Raw genomic sequence first — 26,297 nt, 5'->3', positions numbered from 1 at the left:
TTGAACTCCGTGGGAACTTGGATAAATCTGTTGTCCCTTTAAGTCCAGAGGAGCTCTCCTGTAAATAGATTGATGGAAGGGGAGACTGTGACAGAAGTTGTGCTCATTTCCCCAGATCTAGACAAGAAAAATTACAGGGATTTTGCTTTCAAAAAGTTGACAGAGTATTTGAAGAATTATTTTGCTACATGAATAGAGAGTATCTGAGATAGCTCTGTGCATAGACTATTTAATTCTGACCACATTTATGCTGGTGTTTCTGAGATATGTGCTAAATATTTTAGATCAACTATAGAGGTTAATTATGCAGATAAGCATGGACCAGCTCAGTTATGCTAAGTTCAGATATGAAAAACATGCAGTGCTAGTGATTGCTTATTGTTGCCATTTCCACTAAGATTATAACAGTGATATACTTTCCATCTGGTTGCCATGGAGGAGGAATAGTTTTGTTTTGCTATGATTTTGTTTGTTTGTTTGTTTGTTTTAAATTGTGTTTATGAGTTATACTTTAATCAATGCAGTGTGACTCGTAGTTTGTCTTTGGGGTCAGCATGCAGCATAAACTTGGGGTTTATTCAATCTATTTTACTTTACTGAAATCATGACTCTAACAATTATTTATTCTTGCAGGGAGATGTGAATGTGGCCAATGCACTTGTTTCCCTCCAGGAGACAACAGAGTTCATGGCAAAAACTGTGAATGTGATGATCGACAGTGTGAAAATGCAGATGGCGATGTCTGTGGGGGTATGTGTTCACTTAATATCACATAACATAGCAGAATTTAACAGCACAACAGAACTTGACTGCATATAGCTTTCAGTTCCCCTTGATTTTATAGAATAATGTCACTATAGACTATTTACATCATTCCTTGATAATAAGATGGCAGAATTTTGTTAAAAACAAGCACTAGAAGTATCGAACATGTTAGAAAATATTTATTTTAAGACTTTATGTGTGCTAATACATAAATGGAAGTGCTGTATTCCATCAGTTCCATCAGACACTTAAACAAAAACCTAGAACATTAGGTAACCTTACATTGTATTTAGTTGTGATGCTTTATTGAGGGTGTTGTAATAAATCTAAAAGTACCGATGTCCAGAAAAACTTTTAAATATTTTGTATTCACTAACAGTGATATGCCTGTTTTCTAAAAAAGTAGCAAAATATGTTATGAAAGAATGTAAAATGCTTGAGAGACAGTGTCATAGTAATTGTAGATGCAGATGGTTTATTTAAGTATTGGCAGTGAAAGCCTTACATTGTGATATTTCAGTGAAGTATGTTGGTGTTTAGCAGTATTTCAAGGTAGTTTTGGATGTGTAAGTGCATGCATACCACATGGTATTTTATAAGCAGCCAAATAATATTTATCATTAACGCTCTCTTTTTAGTTTTTATGTGCTTTGTTTTTAAAATGACTCTTTGATTCTAAATGTTAACAAAGCTGTTCGTATGAACAATGGCACATTGAATTGTATTCCTTATTTCTATGCAGAAAAAAGAATTTATTGCTTCATGTACCTCAAGTACATAAAAATTCTGACTACAGGGAATATTCCTTCAAGGTGTCTGCCATGCAGAATATAGACATATATAGGAAATTTTGTTTTGAATATCTAACTAGCCAAAGAAATAGTTTACAGCATTCAGAGTAATTCAATAATATCAGTGTATAGGAAAAAAAATTTATTTTGTGTAAAAGACATAAAAAAAAGCCCACTGAAAATCAGTTTCATATTTGTTAGATGTTAAATAGTTGGGACATAAAATTCATCATCATCCATGCTAAAAATATCTCATTTGTTTATATCACTCATATTTTACATTATTACTTCTCCATCTCTTTCTTTTAAAATGACTCTATGTCATTTTAATGTTTCTGTCTCAGGCTGAACTTCCTGAAATATCTTGCTGAACTGTTTATTCTTTTATGTTTCCTTGTCCTCTTTTCATTGCTATTTTTCTCCCACTGTTGCTGCCTAGGCAATCACAGTAAGGACATAAGCCCTTGCTAGTAAATCTGTCTTCAGAGCATTATAAGCTGGACTGTGTGGGGTGTGACAGTGAGCACTGAGTGCCTGTAAGCACAAAGAAGGAAGAGCAGTGTTTTCAGGTTAAATGCATACTGAACTGAGAAATGTGAGTGACAACCAAAATTATTTGAATAAGAATTGTTACTGGCCTTCTCCAGCCAGCAGAGACTGATTAATGGCTTGCTTTCCAGACCAGCTGTCCATGCAACGATAGAAAGACATGAGGTGAAAGCTATGATAAATTAGGGTACAACTGAATGAGATCCCATGGCCATGTTTCTGCATGATGGTAGTGAGTCATTCGCTTAAAAATTCAGCTGTCCATCAATGCAGTACCAAGAATAGAGACTTAATGCCTCCACAAAGACAGAGGTTGCAGGAGGACACAGCATAGATTTCACAGCACTCTGCTATTAGAAATTGATTCATATAATTATGGAATCACAGAACAGTTTGGGTTGAAGGGGACCTTTAAAGATCAGCTAGTCCAACCACTCTTGACATGGGCGGGGAACCTTTTCACTAAGACCAGGCTGCTCAGAGCTCCATCCAACCTAGCCTTTTTCAGGGGTAGGGAATCCACAGCTCTTGGCAACCTGTTGCAAGTCTCCACACTCTAATAATAAAAAAAATCTCTTCCTTATGTGTCAGCTAAACCCATTTCCTTTCAGTTTAAAACCATTACCCCTTGTTCTGTCGCTACAGACCATGGTAAAAAAAAATCTCTCTTGGTCTTATACTCCTCCTTTCTAATATTGAGAGGTCACAGTAAAGTCTCCCCAGAGCCTTCTCTTCTCCAGGCTAAACAATCTCAAAGCTGTCAGCCATAAGAGGGGTGCTCCACCCTCTGATCATTTTTAGAGATAGTCTCTGGACCTGCTCCAACAGATTCATGTCTTCCTTGTACTAGAGACCACAGAGCTCCAGGTGGGGGCTCACCAGAGTGGAATGGAGGGGGAGACTCACCTTCCTTGACCTGCTTTCCAGGTCTTTTCTTCATGCTCCTTTTTCTGTGCCTCTGTACATAGACTTAATGTGCTAAGACAGGAGAAGGTGTCTCATGCAGCCTTTTTGGGATAGATATGTTCTACCTAATGGCCCTTGCCCTGTTGTTCAGGTTTTTTGATTATGTAAGATTTTCCCAGGTTTACTTCAGTGTTGATCCACAAAAGTATTTAACATCACATTTCCTTTGGCTTCACTTGGTTCTTTGAGTCCTTCATGTGCAAGTTAAGTGGTTTTAGTGTGCACATGTGACCAAACAATCACATGTTTGCCAGCACAAGTCTTTGGCAACTCTGTGTTGCTTTTTTACACCAGGCTTGATATTTACTCATCCTGTAACCTGGTGAGACATACTTCTCTCTGCCCTCTGAGGTTATGGCTGAGCTGCTTGCTGCAGATGCATCCTAGGGTTTCAAGTGGTATTTATTTCCTTTATGTGTCCAGTCATGTTTTCCAGTGATTTCAGCACTGGATGCTCCACCTCTCTGGGCCAGCTATTGTCCATTATGACTTTTTTCTCTTTCAGGATTGAGGGCAGGCAGACAGGAACTCAGAACAGTAAAGATCAATTTGAAATGGATTTGATAATGCACTTAATTCCATTCACTTCAGTTTGTTCTCTGGATGATTATTGGCCTAGCTATGAATTCTTGTCACAGCCAAGTAGCAGCCATTAAAGGAATAAAACAAAACATTTGGGGTCCTCTGCATACCACAAGTTCCTGTAGAATTGTGCTGATCAAAAACTCTGCAATGAAACTAAACCAAACAAAAACAGTAAAAAGTTGGTTGAAACTAGGATCACTAGCAAAGGCTTAAACTTGTAACAGGTAACTCATGTACCAAGATACCTATAGGTAACAAGACTCTTACCTATGGATGTATCCATTTTGTATTATATCAGTGTATCATTCTGTGCTTCAAATAGTGGGCCACCAATAAGAATGTTAGAACATTGCTTTGATAACGCCTTTTAATGTTTAGTCATAAAAGTTTCCACTGTCTTTAAGAGTAAGAAACAACTAAGACTGGTCATTCCAGTAAACCTGTTCTTTGTCACTCATGACAGTGGAATACTTTAAGTCTGATCTCTTTATTTTCAAGTGAGCAATTCCATTTTGATAACTTTTTAGTAATTGTTTTGGCCAGAGCACATGAAAATACAATCATCACCAAAATGCGATCCTAACACTGTAGGGAATCTAGTTGTGTCATGCCACATCAAAGAGTAAATGCAGATTATCTTTTTTTTTTGTTAATTCCAATGCCTTTAGTTATCATTAGTTTGACATTCTTGTAGTACTAAAAAGGCTTCCAGAAGCTGGAGGAGTTGACTTATTCTTGGAGCAAATGCTGAGGTAATTTTTATTTCACTCCTTACACAGATTTGCCTTCACACCTCTCTCTTCTTGAAGTGTCAGAAAACAGCTCTGCAAAAACACCATGCTTGAGATTTTACTGGAGGAGAATTTAGTGGTGTTTTTGTTGGTTTTTTTTTTTTTTTTTAGGAAATCCACTAGTAAATTAATTTTCTCCACTCAGATGCATCTTTTGTTGATTTCATCCTCTTGCATTCTCATGCCCAAATACAAGCATCAAAGTGTCTGCATATAATAGTTTTGGTCAGGATTCCTTGTGTGTGACACAGAATATGGATAAGAGATGCCACCCATCAAGTTTTCTGTAAGACTTTTTATTTCTTCTCAACCAACAATAAAAAACTGGTCTTTAAATACATCTATTATATATTCAGGACCCAAAAGTTAGGGTGATCCTTTTGACTCACAATTTTTCTTACTTTTATCTCTGTAAACTTGAGGCAAGTCAGGTACCTCTTGTCTGTGCTTCCTGATTTTTGACATTCTTAGTTTGTGACATGCTGTTCTTGTTGAGGTTATGAGGAAAAGAATGACACAATTTTTTTTCTGTGTCTGCATTGACATCTCTTGTTGAGCACACACACTTCTGCCAAGTCATCATTACATGTTGTTGTTCTGTGAGAGTGCAGCCCTTCTGATTTTGACAAAATAATACATTCCTTAGTTTACTCCTGTGACTGTGTTGTTGGTTATCAATGCAGTTCATTTGATCTCATTCTGGGGTTTCTTCTGACACCCACTTAGACATTTTCATCCATGCATCATTTGCATCAGGAGTTTATAAGACATACAGCTACCTTAAGCCACAGTTCCCAGCTTTCCAATGATTTAAACTTTTAAATCTGAGACAGAAACTTCCATATCACATTCTTATAGTGATGGATTCCTGGATTGCACAGTCATCACCAGGATGTACAATGCTAAAGCTCCCTCTCAAAGTCTGGTATAAGTTGCCCCTAATTGCCATGTTCCTTTGGATATAAAATTTTCATTACTATCCAGCCAGGCTAAATAATTGGATTCAGATGAAGGTCTGCCTTTTTTTTTTTGAATACAAGATATACAACAGGAAATGTAAAATCTTTCTTTTTTATGGAAATTCTAGGTCCATGCTGCAGAAATCATGAATGACATTTATTTTTGTGATCTGTTCAGTGGAGCAGAAGCATGATATTTTCAGAGATCATGTTCTTATGAGGACCAGTAAGACCATAACCATAGAAATGAGAGAGCTATGATTAATTATATGCTTCATTAAGCAAAGCTAAGTATGGAACAGTTGCTGTCAGACAATTTCCTCATTTCTTGCACTAATGTTGATCCACAGAAACAGAAGTATATAAGATGTTTGTAGAGATCTCTAATATGTGTAAAAAACAAATTAAGAAAGAAAAATAATACCTGTCACTCTCCCAAACAAAGACAGGTTTTGGCACTGACTGGTCTGAGAATTCAGAAATATGACTCCTGATCTACCATGGCTTCTCTGACTATACAGCACATAATTTCAAAGTCTTCAGCCACCTAAATTAAAGCAATTTTTATCACCTGTGATTCCAAAGACAACCCTTGCCTGACCCCAGGTTGGCTCCACAAGGACACAGCAGTGCCTGTCTGGCTGCTGCCATCATGAGGATGTCCTTGATGCCTTAGGGCATGTCCAATGCCACAGGGCATCTGAATTAAACCTCTGATTTCTCTGGGGTTCTTACCATGTTAAAATAAAAGTTTATATCCTGTCCCACAGCTCTTTCATCTGTTCTATCAAAGAGTCTTTAGAGCAGGGATCATATTCTTTTGATAGAGGAAACTGAAGAACATAAAATTGTTGCAGAATTCAGTACTATATATGGATAGTGAATATACTAGATAGATATACTCTATATATCTGTATGAATAAAGAATTTTTATTATGGTATGTGTTATTGAAAAATGAAATTTAGTTTCCTGGTGCAAAAAAACCCGAAAACTAAAAAATACAGAAAACCCAACCAACAGTTCATACACGTTTACTGAGCAAAACTGATGCAAACAAAGGTGAAAATGATGGTATTAAATAGTGGAGAATTCATAGTTTAACTGGAGTAAAACTAATGTGAATCAGGGTTTTATCCTGACAATTCTAAGAGGAGAGTTAATGATTCAGTGCCTCTGTCCTTGTCTTTAACTGCTTCATCCTAGCTCTGAGGCACATCCAGGGGCAGAAACAAATAAATTTGGAACAACCAGTAGGTATTAGATTCAAGAGTGATGATTACAGCTAGTACAGGTATTTATGGCATTGCATAGTCTGTATTAAATTAAGTTAATTTTAATTTTTTCTAATTTTTTTAAATGGACTATAGATTTATGTCCTGGTCACCCAGATATTTGTGTGGGTGTATGAAGAGTCAACACTACATAGATGCACAGAGAACTAAGTTTGTTTAGCTTTTCAGATAGCATAAAATATGATTCAGGTTTGCAAAAAACATTTTAATTTAATTTTTCTGCTCAAATGGGCAATAAAGAAATTGCTAGTACATTAACATTCAAGTTGATTAATAGATATTAATTTTGTGAATCCAAAAGGTGCTTTTCTGTTGAGCTCTTTTATTAGGCTTTAAATAGCCATTACACTATTCCCATGCTTCCCCCACATTGAATTCTGTGCATTTTGTGCAGCAAGAGCCTGTCTCTGAGCAGGCCATGCTCTCAGAACTCTTAAGACATTAAGCCCATGCCAACATCACTTGAAAGTTTGTTCCAATAGTCATCACCCTTGTTTGAAATGCTGGTTCATTTCTTACATGATTTTGTCTGTGTCAGGTTTTCTCTCGCTTTGTCTTTTTCTGGAACTTTGAGAATACCTTTTCTGATACCCTCTGAATTCCTCAGAACTTTTTAGTACCCTTCCAAGTTTTGCCAAAATCTCTTCAAACATGGATATCAAAGAGTTGCAGGACTTTAACACCATCTCATCAGTGCTATAATTTTGCTCCTCCTCACTTTTCTCCATGTAGGTAGATGTGAGAATGACATTGGCCCTTTTTGCTGCAGTGTTTCACTTGAAGGTGCTACTGGACTGCCTGACTGTTGTGCTACTCAAACTGGAGCCACAGTCCACCTTCATTAGACTTAGACAAGACTAACTGACCTACTTTGAAAATGTAGTAGGCAGTCAGTATTTTAATTCACATCTATATTAGGTTTCTCCAGCTGCAGTTGTTACAACTGTTCTGGCCTTCTGGTATTCAATAAAAAACAAAAAATAAAAATCAGTGTTCAAAGAACATTTTTAGCATCTCATTTAGCATATTTGGGCAGGGTAATGAAGCCTGCTCACCTTGAAATATTTCTTGCAGATATATGTGGTTTAATATTCTCTTCTGTTAATAATATAATGGAAAGTTCTGTGATTTAGAAGAAAAAATAAAAATGGAAATCCTGTTCCTATTTAAATACAACAAAAAATATTTGTTTCATTTTCTGGGTGTTCTATATCAGGTATCCTGTGTTATGCTGCAATTTTTCATATTCTTATTACACTTCTAAAACTTTTTATTTCTCATTCATTTAAAATACATGAGATACATTACTTGTATTAGTCTGAGAAACTTCTGTTCCTGAGATGCCAAATTGTGCTTGGGTCTGGCCTCAGTTTGCCCTTCAGGAACATCATCTGTTTGTAATGGCTATTCTGTAAATAAGAACCAGTTTCCTCTGTAATGATTACTTCCATTTTTCATTGTGTTGGTGCTCCCCTGTAGTGGTGCCTTTTGTATTATAAAATGATTCTGCAGGTTTTGGGGAACACCGACAACAGCTGCATGAGTAATCCTAAACCAAAATTTCCAACAACAACACAATTTCAGTTCCAGGCCTGGGAAGAAATAATTCATCATGGTGCCCAGTTTGGTTCGGGCTGATTTGGGTTATAATGAGCCCCTGCTAGTAATCTGCCACATCTTGCTTTTTTGCTGAATTCATATTTCACAGTTAAATCTTGTGGTTATTTGAGTTATAATTCTAAGGAAAATGACAGAGTATTTGGCACCATCTTTTTTGTCTTCTTTGCCTCTCCCACGTCACAGTCTTTACTCTTTGAGATAAATTTTTAAAACATTTTTGATTATTTAAAGCTCATTAACATAGCTTTTTATGAATAAGCATTTAAAATGCAGTTTGTTTGTGATTTTAACTGTTTTCTGTTAGATCTGAAATATTGATAGACCAACACTTCTCAGTATACATGCTTAATCTGTATAGTTAGGGGTAAGAAAAATCTCTAACTGAAGAACTCCAGCCAAAATGAATTGCTTAACATGATAAAATAGTGATTTAACTATTCAGATTACCCCTTCCTTCTGTGATTTGCGAGGAGGCTATTCACAAGTAGACCATGTAAAGCAGTTGTTCTCAGACTACCACACTCACATGAGATAGCTGAGATGTAACAAGCAGTGGGCTGAACTCTTGTACACTTGCCACCTCAGTGGATGAGGCATCCAGAAAGCTGCAGCTGCCCAAGCTGGTGTCAGCTAGGAGCAAATATTATTTTTTTAATGGATTATTTGAGACAAAAGAATCATTTATGTTTTGAAAATTTATATGGCATAAAGGAAGAGAGAAATTTCCTTTACAGAAAAGTGCCAGTCAAGTTTTCTGTGCTAAACTGCAAGCTCTGTTTGCTGCAAATGTATAGATTATTCATTTCCTTTTTATTTGACTTGTGTAAATGCTTTACAGATATGATCAGTCTCTTCATTCAGTACCACATAATGACTGAGAGAAAAATGCATTAAAATTATTTTCTCAGTGAAATTGTTATGGATTTCTTACTATTCACTGCTAAAAGAGTAGAGGGGTTTGGATCTTCAGAAATAATTTTCCAGCAGTGGCATCCAGTTGTATATTTTGCTCTTAATTAGCTAAATTTATCTGAGTTCTAATCTCTATGTTACTAATTTAAAATAAATAAGGTCGATAAAAATACTCTGACAGAAGCTTTATTTTAGTTAGTTCATAGACAATTGCATGACACCTGTCTGGAAGGAGCATATAGCAAAGTACATATGCTTGTTTTCTATCTCTTGTATTTTGGGTTGTCATACGGTTGTTCTTGTTTCCCATTCTGACACAAAAGTTCAAGTAGCATCAATCTTTTATCATTGCTAGGTAAAAATTTTTAGAAGTGGGTAGAAATACTGTCATAATAAGACTGTGTCATCGTTAACTGAGCCTTTAATATGATAAATATGATCAAAATATAATAGGCATCAATAATGTAATATGATAAAAAAACCTCAAAAATCAACACATTGTTTGGGATACAAAAATTAATCTGAATATTTAGATGCTGAAAATGACAACTCCAAGACTTTGGACCTCCCAGTATTTTTGTAATGAAAACTTTTAAGGTATTTGACTATCAGTATACTTGAATGAATTTCACTTTCAGCAAACTACCAAGTTTGTCTCTCCTCTGGCCTTCTACCAGTGTTGCCTCTCAGTTTACAAAATCAAATTGCACTGGAGGCTCATGAGAAATCCACTAATCAGGAAAACTAAATAGCTGGTTTGCTTCCCTGCATCCCACAGCTCCTTGCTTTCCCAGATACTCCTACAGCTTGTTCCCTTCTTCCCAGTCCATGCTCCCAAATTATCTCAGTCCCTTCTTTTCTCCCCCCTTGCCCTACACAGAAGATACGATAGGGCAAAATGTGTGTGTTTGCTTCCCTTGTAACTAATTAGCTAAGGAATTATTGTCTCTGATGCAGAAATATTATTCAAAGCTGAAAAATGTAATTCTGGCTGGGAGATATTTCTTCTTTTATTTCAATTCACCATTCCTATATTCTTCTCTATATTTGTTGACACTTTTCCCTTCTTCCTGGCCAAATTTTCTACTCAGCTTATTATTCAACCTATTTTCAATTTTTTATTAACCTTTTTGCAAATAATTGCTTTAAAATTCTATTTTGTCTTTCCCCTCCCTTCTTTAAAGTGTGAGTTATGGCTTCTAGGGTTTCCTTGAGCTATCCCTCACTTGTTTTCTGCACATCATTAGGGCACCCTTTTTAACACAAGAAGGAGAGAACTGGAGAAGGCCATCCTGCTGGGAAGGGATGCTGGGTGCTGTCCACCCATCAGTCTGTCTATCCCATAGCACACACTTCATACTGAAGAGGTCTGACACTGTGACCACAGTCACAGCAACCACAGTGACAGGTTTCTGCTTGTCTTGCTCATCACCAACCTTGGTGTCATTACAGGCCATGGTATCTGCTCATGTGGCCGATGCATTTGCCAGGATGGGTGGTTTGGAAAGTTGTGCCAGCACTCAAGGAAGTGCAACATGACGGAGGAGGAGAGCAGAAGTCTCTGCGAGTCAGCGGATGGCATATTGTGCTCCGGGAAGGGTAAGATCTGCCAGCTGAGCTACCCTGTGTCAGTGCCTGACAGAGGAAAATAATCACCCTCTGGAAGACTAATGTGCATGGCAGGGGGTTGTTGTTCAGTAACCCTCTCTTTGAAAGGCACTCATTATTAGAAGGATGTTAAAGGATGCTCTGTAATGCACTTGCATCCATTTTGTCAGTCACCCACCCCAGCCGTACTCGTTCAGCAGCGTTGCTCTCCTATGCAATTTGTTTGTAGCATATAATTTCCTGTATGTGTTTAGCTGATGGTCTGTGGGGAACAGCTGCACATTATAAACTAACTGTTATTGCTCCTTCCACTCTGGGGAAAAAGGGCACTACCCACAGTAACACTCCAGTGGGGAAGATGGCAAATGTAATATATTGGACAACAGTATGTGGAGGAAAGTGTTTAAAAGCAATTTGGTACCCTTAATTCCTCTGCTCCCCAAAACAGCTGCAAAGGAAAAGTAGATGTCTGCAACCCCCACAAATGAATCCTATAAACTTTCTCATTTACTAATTTTCATTCATCTGGTTGCATCAGCTTCAGTTCAGCTCTAAAAAAGATTGCCACAGGGAAGAATAAAAGTTAGAAAATCTTGATAATTATCTGAAATTGTTCTCTGAGGTTCTTACCTTGCAGTCTTTCAGGCTAGGAAATTGCATTAATGGAAAGAGGGCTTTTTAGCTCCCCCGTAGTGCAAATTGCCTATTTTTGTATATAATATGTCTGAAGGAGAATAGACAAAAAAAGACTGGTTGGAGGCTAGAATGCGTTCAATCCAGACTCTGTGTGTCATTTCCTATATTTGTATGTCCCTTGCATAGACAGGAAAGAAATCTGCCAGCTGGAAAAACCAGTTAGGAGCCCTCTACAACAGGCGGATTTCCAGTTTTCCCTTTGGTAACTTTAATTTCAGTGCAGAGGAAATTTAAATGGGGTTTCCAGCCCAGGCTTCAACTATCTGTATTATCACTTATCAGAATTCTCCCTATTGCACCATTTAATTTTGTTTTGGGGCTTTTTCCCCCTCAGTTGATGCAGTGTCATAAAAAATAAGAAAGTTGCACTGTTTCTCTTTTTTTTCCAGATGGGACTACCTTTAAATTAGTATATGTGTAAGAGTGAGTGAGTTACAGAAATGAGAAATAGAAATTACTCTGTTTTACTGCAGAAGCTGACCTTTTTTCTCTTAATGTGTGCCTCGCTGAGATTTTTTTATATAAAGCAGGAAGGTGAAGCAATATGCTTGGTACCAATAAAATGCACTATGTAAGATTCTGTATAAGTATAAACATGAAAAATTATGTTGATTTTTAAAATATTCATATTATCTGCTATCTTTTTCTAAGGATGGCTGATGACAGTTATTCCAGCCTGGGGTCTTACTATGAGGACAATTAGCTTTGAACATGTGTTGCAAGGGTACCATTTACTTTGAGGCTTTGGGAGTAGATAATCCATTAGGAATTTGCAGGTATCAAGAATTTTTTACCTCTGTTGGCTATGCTGCTGGGGCCTGTCTTGGGATCTGGTCACTTTTATAATCTGTAGCAGCCTGAAAGGTGCTCTAGTGTTGTCCTTTCCAAACCGACCCGTTCTGTGATTCTGTGACCCTAAATCCATACACAGAAAGAGTGGTGGGATTTTTTTATTTTTTTTTCCTTTGGGGGAAATAATTTCTTTGGCCCCTGAGCACACATTAGAGAAATCACCTCCATAAGACATCTACAGCAGTGTGTGGCCAGTAAACATCCAAGGAGGCTACTATCTCCTTCCTCTTCTCCGAGCAGGATGGGAATCACAGGCAAAGACAGTCTAATTATAAATTATATATATTAAATTATTATTAATTTTGCTGCAATGCTATTTTTTTCCTTTTTTCCCTTTTTTTTTTTCTTTCCAGATCTGTTCTTGATGCTAAGATATGTGTCTGGAAATCATGTCTTACTGGATATTCATAATTTAGAACACTGTTCATAGATAGTGAAGCACTATCCAGGAACCAAAATGGAAAATTTTTCTTTCTGATTCATTACAGTGAAAAAAAAAAATGATTACTGGTCAAATAAAAGGGAATTTCAAACCTGTGCACTAATGGTGGTTTTTCCATTTTTGTTGGAAACCTAGCCATGATATTCAAGTGTTAAATGGACTGAGGATAGCTTGAGTTTCTGTATATAGGTTTTAATAGACTGTGAAGAGTCCTGGTTTTCAGCAGATAACTGCTGAACACTATCAGAAAATTGCACTCTGCTAATATAAGCAAAGTTGGGCATCCACATTCCTAGGCTGTTTTCAGAATCTTGGCTCGCTGACTGTGCCACCTGTAGCAAAAGCTCTTCCCAAGGAAAACAGCAACACCCACCATGCTGCTGCCTCCCTGGCAGTAAAGATAGGGCTGTACATGGTGACTGTAATGGTGCAGGATGTGGGCAAGGTAATGAGCCAAATCCCATCCGAGAGGAGCTGGCTGGGATCCCAGGAAACACCCTGCAACTCATTGGACTCAATTAAACTGAGGAGCCTCCCAGAGCAGCATGCCCTGTTCAGGGAGCACACTTGATACATTTGTTTCCCTAACAGATTTTGCATTTTGGAGCCTTATCTTCCTTGCTTGACTTGGTGTTAAATTTGCTGCATCTTCTGCAAAATGGTTTTAAACATCGTGGGCATCCCTCAGTGGCAGGATCAGTGCTTGCTGATGCAGAATCACTTCAGGCTTCTTACAGAGTAATACTCTTAATAACTGCTGTAATTTCACTAAAATCCTCATACTATTCCTCATTATTTTCAGATGTCAGTACCTTGCAGTTTGTATAATCAGAGGTATTTGGTTGAAATTGCCCTCAAGTATATCTTAGTGTACCTCTTATAGAGCAAGCCTATGATACGTCTGCTGTCCTCCACAGCCTCCTTATACAACAGCATTTTTGATCCTTGTAGGGAATGTCAGTATTTTCTATGCCAGTGGCCCTGTAAGCAACACTCAGAACCCACAGAAAAAGTAGATGCTTAATCAAATACTTCCATCCTCAAATGTTCTAATCACTAGCTCTTCCTGAATATATTTACATGTTCCATATGTTACAAGTTAAAGCATTTCCCTAAAATTAGGCAATGAGTTAATTTTTGTGAATTCGAAATAAGCATTAAATTACATATTTAATTACAAATCAGATACTCTGCTGAGACTGTTCTGAAGTTTTCAAGAATTAAGCTTCAGTATTTATGGGAAAAGGAAGGGAAAATTTGTTGCTCTCAACAGATGCAACTTTTTTTCTTTAAATGTATTAGGATTATTACTATGGATTTTATTCAGAGGTCACCGAAAGAAGTGGGAAGATGGAAAAGCATGATTTTATAGGCTTTGGCTCAGGCCCTGTTGAGTAACCCATGAATCCTTTTTAGGTTACATTCTGACATAACCAAGCTTCCTTCTATATATTTTTTTCTGTAATAATGCATTCAACACATTGGTGACTTTTTAATGGAATGATTCTGGAAATATTGCAGGAGGCCAGGATTTTCATGTGAATTTAACTCATTTATAAGCATCTTCTGTAAAAGGTCAACAGCTTCTTTTGTGAGATTTTTTTTTAACTCAGCCCCTCACAGATTAAAATTTTGCACCTATTCTTTGCTATAATTAATCTGGGTTTTTTACATTTTTTTTAACATTGATTTCTGCTGTTACCCCTTCTTAGGGCTAGATCCATAAAATGATTTTTGCTTAGCAGTTAGTAAGATCCCCACTTCAGTGTTTAAGTGCATGAAATCTGCACAGGGCCAGGCTGCTGAAGATGAGATCTGTAAAAGCCAAGTCTCTTCAGCCAAATGCTGGAATCATTCAGGAGGAATTACCATCTCCTTGTGGCATTTCTAGTTGCAGAAAAGCCTCTTTCACACACTTCTCAGGCTTCCTGATGCATGATTGTCCAGGGGCACCTGTCACTTTCCACAATTCAGAGCCACGAACCTTCTCCTTAGGGTAAGGACATCTCAGAGTCTTCTCTTCAAGGGAGGTTCCTGGTGCTCTGTGGGTTATGGCATCGCCTGAATTTGACCCCACAGTCCCTGCTTTGCCTGTGAAGGTGTGGCCTGACATCCTTGAGGAGAAGAACAGCTTGTCCCAACAAGTGTTGTTAGGGCACACTGCAGGAACGAGACAATTGCTGAGCTGCCATTACGTGCACAAACTTTTTCTGACCTGAGCAAATGTTCAGTAAGTCCAAGGGAGGTGGAGAAGTTTCATTCATGGTGGTGAGGATTTTGGGGGTCTATAGATGTTAGTCTTGGGCACTGCTGGTCCTTTGTGAGCTCACCCCTAAAAGCTTTAGATGAGGAAGACTGTTTTCTTCCTGGGTGTGATTTTACTGCCTTCAGTAACAACAGTTTGGGGACAATTTGAACTTTGCTAGTACAAAAAAAGTAAAATAGAAGTTACTGCGGAGAGAAGCCCTGATTGTAGGTCTCTAAAACCAAAAGAAATCTTCAAAATGTGAGTCCTGATTAATTTAAATAGCAGGATCAAAGCTATTAGTAGTAACATCCCATCATACTCCAACTCATGCAAACAGAAGCCTTTCATTCAAAAGCCTTTTAGCTTGATTATTTTCTTTTATGCAACAGCCTTTTAGGCAGGATTTTGTGCACATGCACGTGTGCGTATGTGTGCATATGTGTGACTTTGGTTGTTATTTTCTAGTCTGAATGTGCCAGTACTCTTTGACTGTGAGTAATAATTTTTGTGATTTCAGGCTCCTGCCACTGTGGAAAGTGCATCTGTTCACCCCAGGAATGGTACATTTCGGGTGATTTCTGTGAATGCGATGACAGAGACTGTGACAAACATGATGGTCTCATTTGCACAGGTGCAGTACAGGCTAACACTTAATTGCTTCAGGAAACAAACTGAGTTGATGGGAATTATGTTAGACAAAGCCCAGCTTCTCCTTTCCCCACTGATGGAGGAAGCACATTTGCTGGTTATTCAAACCTGCTGTAATTGTTTCTTCATGCAGTGCAATGATCAACATAAGGTTTCAAAACAACAGTTAAAAGCCTGAGTGTGAATTTAAATAAGTAAGCCAGCTATGGAATCTATCAACAATTCTCTCTGCAATAGACTACAAGTTACTGGGTTTTGGCAAGGAACACAGTGCCATCATTATGGTTTCCTTAGCCTTTGTTCTTTTACTGGACATTCCATGTGTGTAATGCATTTTAAGTCACAGACAAAATTCACTGGTGGGTTAGTAAAATAGATTTTTACAGGTTAGGGGCATAGTTGTGTGGGTTAAGAGAGCTTCCTAGCAATCAGACAATTGTCGGTGGGAGGCTGGAAGAGCTGATAGCTTTTCTTGTGATGTGATGGTAAATGATTCAAGCAGCTTCACCTTAGTATTGTCTGAATATGCAGGTGGCAGATGTCGATGGAAATGGGCAAGCTGCCAACAAACCCTTGTGACAAGCGTAGTGACAAGAAGCAACATGGGAATTGCTAAATTAACTCACTGGCTGCTTCCTGTTACAAATCTTAATTTTAGAAAATCTTTGCTGAGCAATTATTAGATGTGGAAGAACTCTGCAAGCCAATTAGAGTGAGAGTGGGAAGACTGACACTAGTAAATTGTGTCTTCCAGCTAGCCCCATTAGCAAGGGTCATTTTCTGGAGACAACTAGCCAGTATAACATGAACAGGAGCCTTATCTGTAGCTCTAATGCCTAATCATGGATCTTCATAAAGTCAGAAGGAAGAGGAGTTTATGTAGATACAAAAGTTATAGAGGTCTCAAACTCAGCATCCAAGGGTCATAAAAATATGACCCCAATTTAAATAAAATTAATAGGTGGGTCTCAGCTGTTCCACTGCTGCAAAATAGGGCCAGGACATTTTTCACTTAACACAGAGTTTGAGATAGGATTTATTTGTATAGCACTTCTGAGATTTTAGGTTTAAAGTTTTTCATGCTCAAAGCCATGGTTTAATTGCTATTCTGTTGATAGGTTTTAATGGCTTTTTCTTTATGAATAATAGTTAATCTTGTTTTTCTTTGTACCTGGAGGCACAGTGTGAACACTTAGCCTCACCAGCTGGGTACAAACACTGTGAAGTGTACAAAATTACACTTCACCATACACAATTTCAATATTTGCAATACTGCTGATGGAATTATTGAGAACATGCTATTAATGCCATGTAAGTATAGGTGTGGGATGGCTTCTTAATGCAATGGTACAGTAATTGCTTCCTTCCAAAGGAAAAAGGGGACAATAAAGGAACAATACATCTACTTTAGCATAGCTTTTTACTTCCCATAAAACACATTTTAATGTAGTAGATTTCAATTATTATAATTGTCCTTTATTCATTCTATTCTAGGTAACGGTGTTTGTAGCTGTGGAAACTGTGAGTGCTGGGAAGGATGGAATGGAAATGCTTGTGAAATCTGGCTGGGGAGAGAATACCCTTAATGGAGGATGTCAAAGATTGAGGAGGGTTTTTTTGTTTTTTTTTCCTTAGGCTGCTAGGAGATTTAATTTCAGAAGTATCTGTGTGTGGGTATGCATGAACGCACACATACATGGTTGTAAATACCTTAGAACACATTTGAGGATCTGCTCATTAAAGAAATGCATCAGAAAACTAAACAAGGGAGCACGACAGCCCAAGCTCTAGAGGGTGAAGTCATAAAATATTGGCCCTATGGAACTTCTCCAGAGATTTTTTTGTAAATTCAGTGGAACCGATATTATACCTGTAATGACTATTTCTTTGAGCAACCTGAGGCAAAGGTATAAGAAGACCCTTTCTTCAACATTATTTACTTGGGTGTCACGTCTCCTTGTCAGTATGCAACAATTCACCTGTAGAAGAGTAGCACTGGTGAAATACTGTCAAATAATTAGTTTGATTTGTTTTATGGTATTTGAAAAATACATTATTTGTCCCTTTTCTTTTCTTTCCAATAGTCCTGATTATAAACCAACTCATAAACTGAGAGAAAATATTATAGATATAATATTAATGATTTTTGAATTTGGTCAATTGTGTAACTGAGGTCCAATTAGGTGACACTCATAGACTAAAGACCCAAAATGTTTGAATGGGAACCTTTTCCACAGGAGAACTTTTAGTTTCTGTGGTTGATATGTCAGAAAGTTGGTTATCTAATCTACATATTACAATACTTTAAAATACATAACCTATAGAAACATATGGAGCAAAACGAATAAAGATATAAAAGTATGATTGCCTATTCTGCATATATATTCTGCAACTCACATGTACTTGTACTGTTCTACATATCTACAGCTGCCTCCTACATGTAAAGCAAATTTTTTAATATTAGTAACTTTTAGGATTTTACTCTTAGAAATCACTATTCAGGACAGATTTCCCTGTCACACGTGGAATTCACTGAATTTAACTGCATTTGTAGAAATAGGGAACCTTAACATCAACTGACTTGAAAAATCATCTGTGCTATGCAGTAGCTTGGACTCAGCCAAAGATGTTTGGGCAATGTTGACAAAGTAATTAAAGTTTTAATACAGTAAATACAAACAAAGCAGTGGTATGAACAAAAATTTTATTTTTATTTTCCAATGGTGAAATGCTGCTCAGTGTGAAATTCACATTGAGTTATGAACGATGCACAACTATTGGGACTTCCCTAACTTATTTACATATGAGTCTCTTATTTTTTTGTACATGTCGATTTGGCAGCCCTTGAATTCTTTAGAGCAAAAAAAAAAAAAAAATTATATATTTTAGTTTCAAAAGTGTTTACATTTTGTGAAACCATGATTGAGCAATAAATTGATTAAATGGCTCAAAAATACTTCTTTTAGATACCAAACTTTAACATTGTGGTTTAGGTGCCAAGGTCCTGATTTTTGAAGAGGTGCATGACTCAGAAATAATGGAACTATGTATTAACCAAAAAAAAATTCCATTATTAGTCTAGAAATAACTTTTCTTTTAGAAAGAACAGTTTTGAAATAGGAAAATACAATGGTATAGAACATGGGTAGAATGCAAAATGTCAAATTAATTTATTTAACTGCTTTATTATTCCCCTGTCCCATATAGCTTGCTTTTTAACTTTAACCACTTTTTTTTGCCTCTTAACCTGGATTCTTTCTTTCTAAAAATGAAGCTTGTGAAGCCCATATTCTCAGGGAGTACCATTACCAAACATCCAACTTATATATAAGCTATGCAGATAAATAACTAGACATACATCCCAAAGCTGCTAGCTACTCTCTTACCAGATTACCAAAGTATCAGGCAGAGTTCTAAACTGTATTCATAACACATAAAGAATCCTCAAAGTGAAATTCATCTCGAAATTTTAATTTATGTTTATACTTAAAACCCTAAAACTCCATGGAGCTCTACAGGAATATTTTCTTAAGTTTTAACATATATGCATTTTTCCAACCCTAGTGTCTGGAGAGCACAAATTGTTGCTTTTATTTATATCTATGAATAATGAATACCACTGACCTGAATCATCTCATAATCACTGGGTTTGTTGCATATACATTCATCTGCTGAATCAGAGTGTAAACAACGAAGGATACAAAGTTCTCCTTGCTTTCCTTCCATTTATATTAAATACTGTATTAAGAAAATACTACATAATCAAAACTCTATTCTGGTGTCAGTAGATGCTTTTGACTTGTTTCATGGCATCAAAACATATATTGTAGTTCAGCTGTGGTATTTCAGGTACTCATTCATATTTAAAAGAACAATTCTTTAGGTGGTTCCAGTGTCGTATTTGATACATTTTTGTCATTTGTTTTAATTTTAAGTTTATATACTTAAAGAATACAAAGTAATTTTTACTTTGATTTATTTATACCAATCAGCTCCAACCTTTTTGACTACTGATGGATTATGTAGTCATAGTATTTCAAAAAGGGTTATCCAAGTTGTTTTTAACTTACATACGGAAAAAATCAGAATATCTAAGACAGCTACTCTCTGTGGTTCCTTTAAATGCAATTACCAAACAAAATGGTGCTATTACTATAAACCTGAAAGTATTAACTAAGACTACTAAAAACGGAATGTACACATTAATTCTTTTCCAATTTTTCTTTTGTTTCCTATAATGTTGCTTGAACATTTCCCCTGCTCTTCATGCGGAGGTAACTGGTGATGTGATACCCAGCATATCTGTTTTGTGGCTCATTTCCTCTCTAGAAAGATGAAATCAGAAGGAATAAGATTATTATTCCACATATTTGAATATAATAGCTGTATTAATAAAATTTTATCCTTTTCCCTTGTTTCATTCCCTGTGATGGGAATTCCAGATACATAAACTGTAAATGCAGGAAGAGGCATAAGGAAGTGAAACTTACTACTTGATTTTTCACTGCTAGTGACTGTAAAAACCTGCTTCCGTGCCTGTGGCAAAAGGCAAAACCAAATTGGATAAATGGGGACTTTTTACTGATTAGATTGATAAACCTTATAAACAGAAAGATATTATAGCCTTGTTTTCTTCTTATGTGAGAAAGAACACAATCCAGAAGTGTGCCATTGCTTCTATAATAGACTTGCAGGATTACACCTATTGTGTATAACATATCTGTAATATCACCTATAAAAACCTGTGGATTGATTTGCTTCTATAATTTATTAACCTGCTTGTGATCCTTTTTTTTTCCCCCACTGGCTTTATTCTTTTTTAGAAACACATAGATGCATTTAATCATGTACCTGCTCTCACTTTCTGATATATTGCCCTTGCTTCTTTGCAGAATGACATCTCAATTGGTAGCTAAATGGTACAGCTAAATGATATTGGGATGAAGAAAGCTAAGTTGAATATTTCTGTGACTAAATAATTGAACAAAAAAAATTTATTACATCTTTAAAAATAATTCATAGCATTTGCATTAGTCATCACAGAAAAAAACCTGTTATTAAACATTTTAGAATGCATTGCATGAAATATGAATTTATCTAAAGAGCCATTTAAAAGAAAGAGAACCTTCTTATGTAGTCTAATTTTGCTTCCATTCCCATTTGAATGTAGCTGAATAATGTATTCTTTATAGCAATAAACAGATGGATCATCATGATATGCTTTTACTGCATGGACCAAACTGCTTTCATACCTCATTGCTTAAACTAGTTTTAAACCAAGACAAAAATTTCCCCATACATATAAATGTAAAGCCAGGGTTCTTAGTATTGTTTCAGGTATTTACCATAGTCAAAGTGAATTGCTTTACTTTATATCTGGTGAAAGGGAGGGCCTGGGAGGGGTTTATTAAGAACCAACATTTATGAAAATGATAGTATATTAAAAAATCAATTGAGAATGGCTAAAAAACCCAGAAAATGAAGCAAAAACTCTGTTATGTGACCTACAAAGCACTTAAAAGGAGCTAGAGACCCTTCTATAGGCTCTGTCTTGTGATCAACCTCATAAGGGTTCTTGTGAATTTATAAAATTTTTGAAGTACAGCAAAATGGTGCTTTGTTGAAGTAGTTCGTATCTCCTCAAAAGTGGATCTCTAAAACTGTGCAGGTGTGACTGATTTTGCCAAATAGAACTGTAGCTGAAATACAGATCAAAAAAGAGAAGAAAATGACTGTGCAGTGTTAACATATAAAATGGCAAGATGAGGTTAGATTTCAGTGTGAACAGTCTCTAAGAGATTAGAGAAAACCCAGAAGAACAAAATACAATGCAAGCATGCAAAAGACCTGGAACGCTGCAGATTCACGGACAGCTGCACATGTAAGTACAAAAACCCCAATCTGTAAATACAAATTGATTCCATCAGGTTTACTATACAGTACTTTAGTAGTAACAGACAGTTGAAAACAGCTTTCACTTAACAGCGAAATTAATTTTAGAGGGAAGAAAATGGTGAAGTCTCATCCTGGAGAACAGCAAGAGAGGTATTATATTAAGGAGCTGAAATTTTCTTTGGCATGGTAAAGGGGGAGAACTGAGTTTGCCAACCTATTTACATGAAGTTTCACCATCCTGTGGCCAGTGCAATGATGCTTTGCACAGTCTACTTCTTACATAAACTTTTCTGTTGGTTTCCAGTATGCCTTCATATAAATGTTTTATTCATCATGTTGAATCTGTGTATACAACAAATAAGAATAAACACAAACTGTACAATGCAGACAAACTCTTTGCATATATGTATGTAAATTTGTAACACTGACCAACAGTTCTTTGACAGACACAACCTACAACATGCAGTTAGTTCATCCTTGTCGTACTCTTCCCATGCAACAGATGAGACAAGACAAAATTAAAGGGAGGAAACAAAGCACAAAGATACCTGTGTTATGTTTAAACAGATTGTAGGAAAATAAAAAATCAGGGCATTGATTCATTGGATTAAACACTCATGAATTGAGCCCACAGAAACAAAACCAGAAAAGAAAAGAAAAAGGCAAAAAGCTGTATTTCCAGTATGTACTAACTGCTTAAAGAAATTAAATCTGCCCTTAATTATAGCCTCCCAAACTGGTTCACAGATCATAGTTACTCAGGACCAAAAGGTTATGTTGAAAATAATGTTTATGTAGGATCAGGCAATGAACCAGATCCTCCTTGCATGGCTCAGCCAGGTCTCTAGCCCTGTCTCTCCTCAGGCTCTTACACTGGGTGTATAAGACAGCTGAATGGGGCATGAATTCGTGTATTCCCTCCTCCTGAATCAGGAGGAGAATGTAGCCTTCAGCTGTTGTTTTATCTTACTTGAAATATTGTGAAGTTCTCCTCTCACTGTTGCAGGAAGGCCTGGGGCCATGGCGGGGCCGGCTGCCAGTGCAGCGTCAAGGCTGCTGCCTCTCCTGGGTCCTGCAGCCCCCAGCTCGCCATCTGAGTTGCTTTGGTTTGATTTTTTCTCCTCAGGGATGGTGCACAAATCCCACTGGACCAGATGGGACGAGAAGGGCACACTGAAGTTTTTAATAAAGTGTTGTTTTTCCCTGCACACACAGATTTAGTGCTAGCAGGCAAGGGCACAGTCTTAAGTCAAAGTTTCTTTGCATTTTTATCACAGTTTTAGATTAGGTTTTTATTTTATTTTTCTCTACATGGATAGAGGGCTTCATGCTTAACTCATTCCCTCCCTAGAAAGACCCAACATCAAGCATTATCTTGCTGTTCTCATATCACACATACAAAAAGAAGTCTGACCTACAGAAAAAAGAAAAAGTTTATCTAGAATGTAGCAGCTTTACAGTAGCCTCCTTGAAGAGTGCACTAAATGTTGCTTATAAAAACAGAACACATTTGAAAACTAGTATGAAGAGTTCATTCAGACTGAATCAGACTCTTCAGCTGAGCAGACAGGGAATTTGAAATAATCAGCAGTCTCTGTCAGGGACTTCAGCACAAAGATGTGATAAAACAAATTGCCAGAAATACAGTGCTAAAAAAGGAACGGATGGTTTCCTCTTTTTGTCTTAAAATATCAAGGTAACAGCAAGAGGCCATGAGAGTGTTGCCACACAGTTTTCCAGACTGAGATACAGTTTGATCTTTGCTGCCATTTCTAAGAAACAAATTCCTTCTTAAGCATACAGAGAGTGCCTATATTTTTCAACTTCTGAAAGCCTGTGACTAAGTGTGCAAAAACTTCAGTGGCATCTCTGTGGCATTCTCTAAATCTTTCCCCTGCCCTCCTTCATCCCCTGCAACACTGGCTTAATTGTTCACAAGTGACAAACTCAAAGGGTTGATGTTGTTCCTGGTAATATGACCCAAGGCTTCAATTTTATGATGTTTTTGATTTCTTCTAGGTTCATGTAAGAGAAAGTACAGTATATAGAGATCAAGGCAAGGCACCTTCAATCTAGCAATTTGGTGGGCATGTTATCCTAGGAAGCTGGGTGGAGGTACATACTGGGATATCAGTGAAATACATAGGACTGGACTTTGCATGCTTAGCTAAAAATAAAAATAAAGTTTTGTAATATGTCCAGTTTTAAAACGTCATTTTTTAAAACACCAGAAATATTAAACTATAATTTGTAACTACCCTTTGCATTGGTGCTGCAAAAAAGAACACAACAACATCCTTGCCCATGCTTTGCTAAGTAGGTGTGGGATTCAGCCAAAAATAACAATGGCATTAAGTTCAGTTCCTTAAAAACAGGAAAGGATTATATTTAAAATGGATTTAGGTAGCGCAATTCTGATTAGTCTTACTTTTTTTTCTTTTATTTGTGGTGGTTGTTTTTCAAACAATGAAGATTTAGTAGATGAAAAATGAGCCTTAATTCAGGCCTACAAGGCCTACAAAATTCTTTGGACCCACTTTTCCAAAAATGAGTGGGTCTTGCTCGCTGGGCAAGGCAAATGTTACCATTACCAGTAAGCCTGTGATATGTATAAAACACACACACAAAAAGAAACTATAGGGATGCCAAACACACGTTTCAGAAAACTCCCCATTGGTTGTGTTTGACACTCTTCCCTCCACTTTAATGCCAACCTCAGAAGCACAGTATCTGTTACTAAAGAGTATTCACATTTAATCAATATTTTAAGCCAGAGACAATGATCCTATTCTTTATAGATATAATTTTTAATAATAGATTTTTGAAGGCTTCCTGATTCCCTGATTGCTTTCAAAACTAAGCCACCGGCAACACTTAAGTTATAGAGAAACACAATCCCTGCAAAAGGTCACAAACAGTGGAGCGAGCAGCCTTATAAAAAAGGGAAGAAGAGAAATCCATAATAGCACAGGTTTACAGCATCTAACTAGAAATTACTTGATTATTTGTGTGCTACAAAATAGAACTTAAACACATGGATTTTGCTGAAACTGGACTCAAAAAGGGATTATGGGCAATTGTCAGCAGGCAAGGTATCAAGTGTACTTGTGAAGTATGTCATTCACATGAAGTGTCACAGTCACAGAAAAGATATTAAAAAGGCATTCCAATATCTGGTAGGGCATTCCATGGTCTGAGTTTAGCTGGTTCATCCAGGTGTCTTCTCGTTGTGGTGGAGCTACATGTTGAGATTTATCCACTTGCAACAACTCAGTTCAGAAACAGGAATGGGCAAGCTGGTGACCTGCCACAAGCTGATCCACAGACACTGCCGAGGGGAAGTCTGGCAAGGATAAATCACTCAACTGTACTTGGGACTCAGTAAAGTCACAACACCTGTGAGGATCTGGCTATGTCGTCTTGCTCTTGTTCACTGGTTTGCCTCCATTCATTATTGCAGATGCACTTGTGCTTTTACTTGGAGTTACCCCAGCCTTTGGCACTGTTTCTCCAATATCATGCAAAGATGGTTCTCGGTACATGGCAACTGAGGGGGAGGAAGAGAAAGGGAGAAGCATTTTAAACAATGTATAACATATGAGAGTTTATCTCAAATAGGATTAATTTTCTATGTTCCTCTTGCATACCAGGGACACTGTTTATTTTGACAGATGCTGGTTTTGCACCACTGATAGAATTGCTTGACCCTCCTAATTCTCACACTTCTTCTGCCTCTGAGTTAAAAATTCATTAGGAGCCTGCATTCTTGCTTATTTAATGGATACTATAGCTTCTTGGAAATGAAAAACTAGTGTTCTTTCTTTGCATAAGGCACACAAAATTGTACATGTGTATACCCATGTGTATGTATATACAACCCTAAAATAAACATTAAATAAACATGCGAGCTTTTGGAAGTAAAATGTGTTAAGACAGATTGTAATTAAAAAATGGGATCATACAATATAGTTGTCTGGATTTAAGTGTTCTTAGTCATAGATTGCAAGACTAGGCTAGGGTCCAGTTCTACAAAGTTACATGTACATCAGTTTTCCAAATTTGAGGAATTTGGCCATGGTCTTTTCTTCAGGTGTGCCCTGAAGAAATGTCCAGGATATGTGGAGAGTACAAAAGTTGTTTGGGGGTTTTCCCACCTCATTTCCAAAAACATTTGCGGTAGCCACTGATCTCCACTGAATGTAGAAGGGCAGAAAACTCCAAATTAAACTATTAACTGAATTCTTAGAGGAATTAGAAGTTTTTCCCTTGGCTTCAGTTCCTGTCTCACCCCTTCAAATCCTTTGAGGGAAATACATGTATTCAATTACACAGTTCAAGCATTAAGCTGCCTTAATGATTAATGCTCTTGGATAATTCAATTTCATTTTCCATGTCACTCTATCAGGTAATATTTCCACTTATACCTAACTCCAGTTGCATTTATTTATATCAGAGCAATGTTAAAAGAGGTGTCACAGCAGTCAAAGGTATTAATCAGCACACTGATTTCCAGACTGGGTGTGTGCTACCACAGAGAGCACAATTCCTTCATCCCTTGGCTAATTAGAGTAGGAGGCTGGAGCATCAAAGTACTGACCTTGATCTTCGATGGTGTGAAGTTTCATAATAAATGTAAAGGGCCCCATAGCATCATTAACTAATCAAATACTTGTTCTA

The 26,297-nt window shown here is 37.0% G+C and overlaps 2 protein-coding genes across 6 annotated transcripts in view; one reads left to right on the top strand and one right to left on the bottom strand.

The window, feature by feature from the left end:
* Positions 1 to 20,941, top strand: part of ITGBL1 (integrin subunit beta like 1) — a 128,374-nt gene extending 107,433 nt beyond the window's left edge. Inside the window, exons 8-11 of the mRNA XM_054627869.2 lie at positions 634 to 750; positions 10,684 to 10,830; positions 15,595 to 15,708; positions 17,220 to 20,941. Of these exons, the coding sequence (XP_054483844.2) occupies positions 634 to 750; positions 10,684 to 10,830; positions 15,595 to 15,708; positions 17,220 to 17,311 (470 nt within the window). The 3' untranslated portion in view covers positions 17,312 to 20,941. The remainder of the gene's footprint in view (positions 1 to 633; positions 751 to 10,683; positions 10,831 to 15,594; positions 15,709 to 17,219) is intronic.
* Positions 18,416 to 26,297, bottom strand: part of FGF14 (fibroblast growth factor 14) — a 380,035-nt gene continuing 372,153 nt past the window's right edge. For all 5 annotated transcript variants that reach the window (XM_054654603.2, XM_077173512.1, XM_077173514.1 and 2 more), the window contains one exon: positions 18,416 to 25,167. In XM_054654603.2, coding sequence (XP_054510578.1) covers positions 25,031 to 25,167 — 137 coding nt within the window. In that variant the 3' untranslated portion in view covers positions 18,416 to 25,030. The remainder of the gene's footprint in view (positions 25,168 to 26,297) is intronic.

Source organism: Agelaius phoeniceus, chromosome 2 (genome assembly GCF_051311805.1).
Source record: "Agelaius phoeniceus isolate bAgePho1 chromosome 2, bAgePho1.hap1, whole genome shotgun sequence".
NCBI classification, from domain to species: domain Eukaryota; kingdom Metazoa; phylum Chordata; class Aves; order Passeriformes; family Icteridae; genus Agelaius; species Agelaius phoeniceus.
Note: the sequence above shows the minus strand (reverse complement) of the source record. Positions and strands in the feature narration are given on the sequence as shown.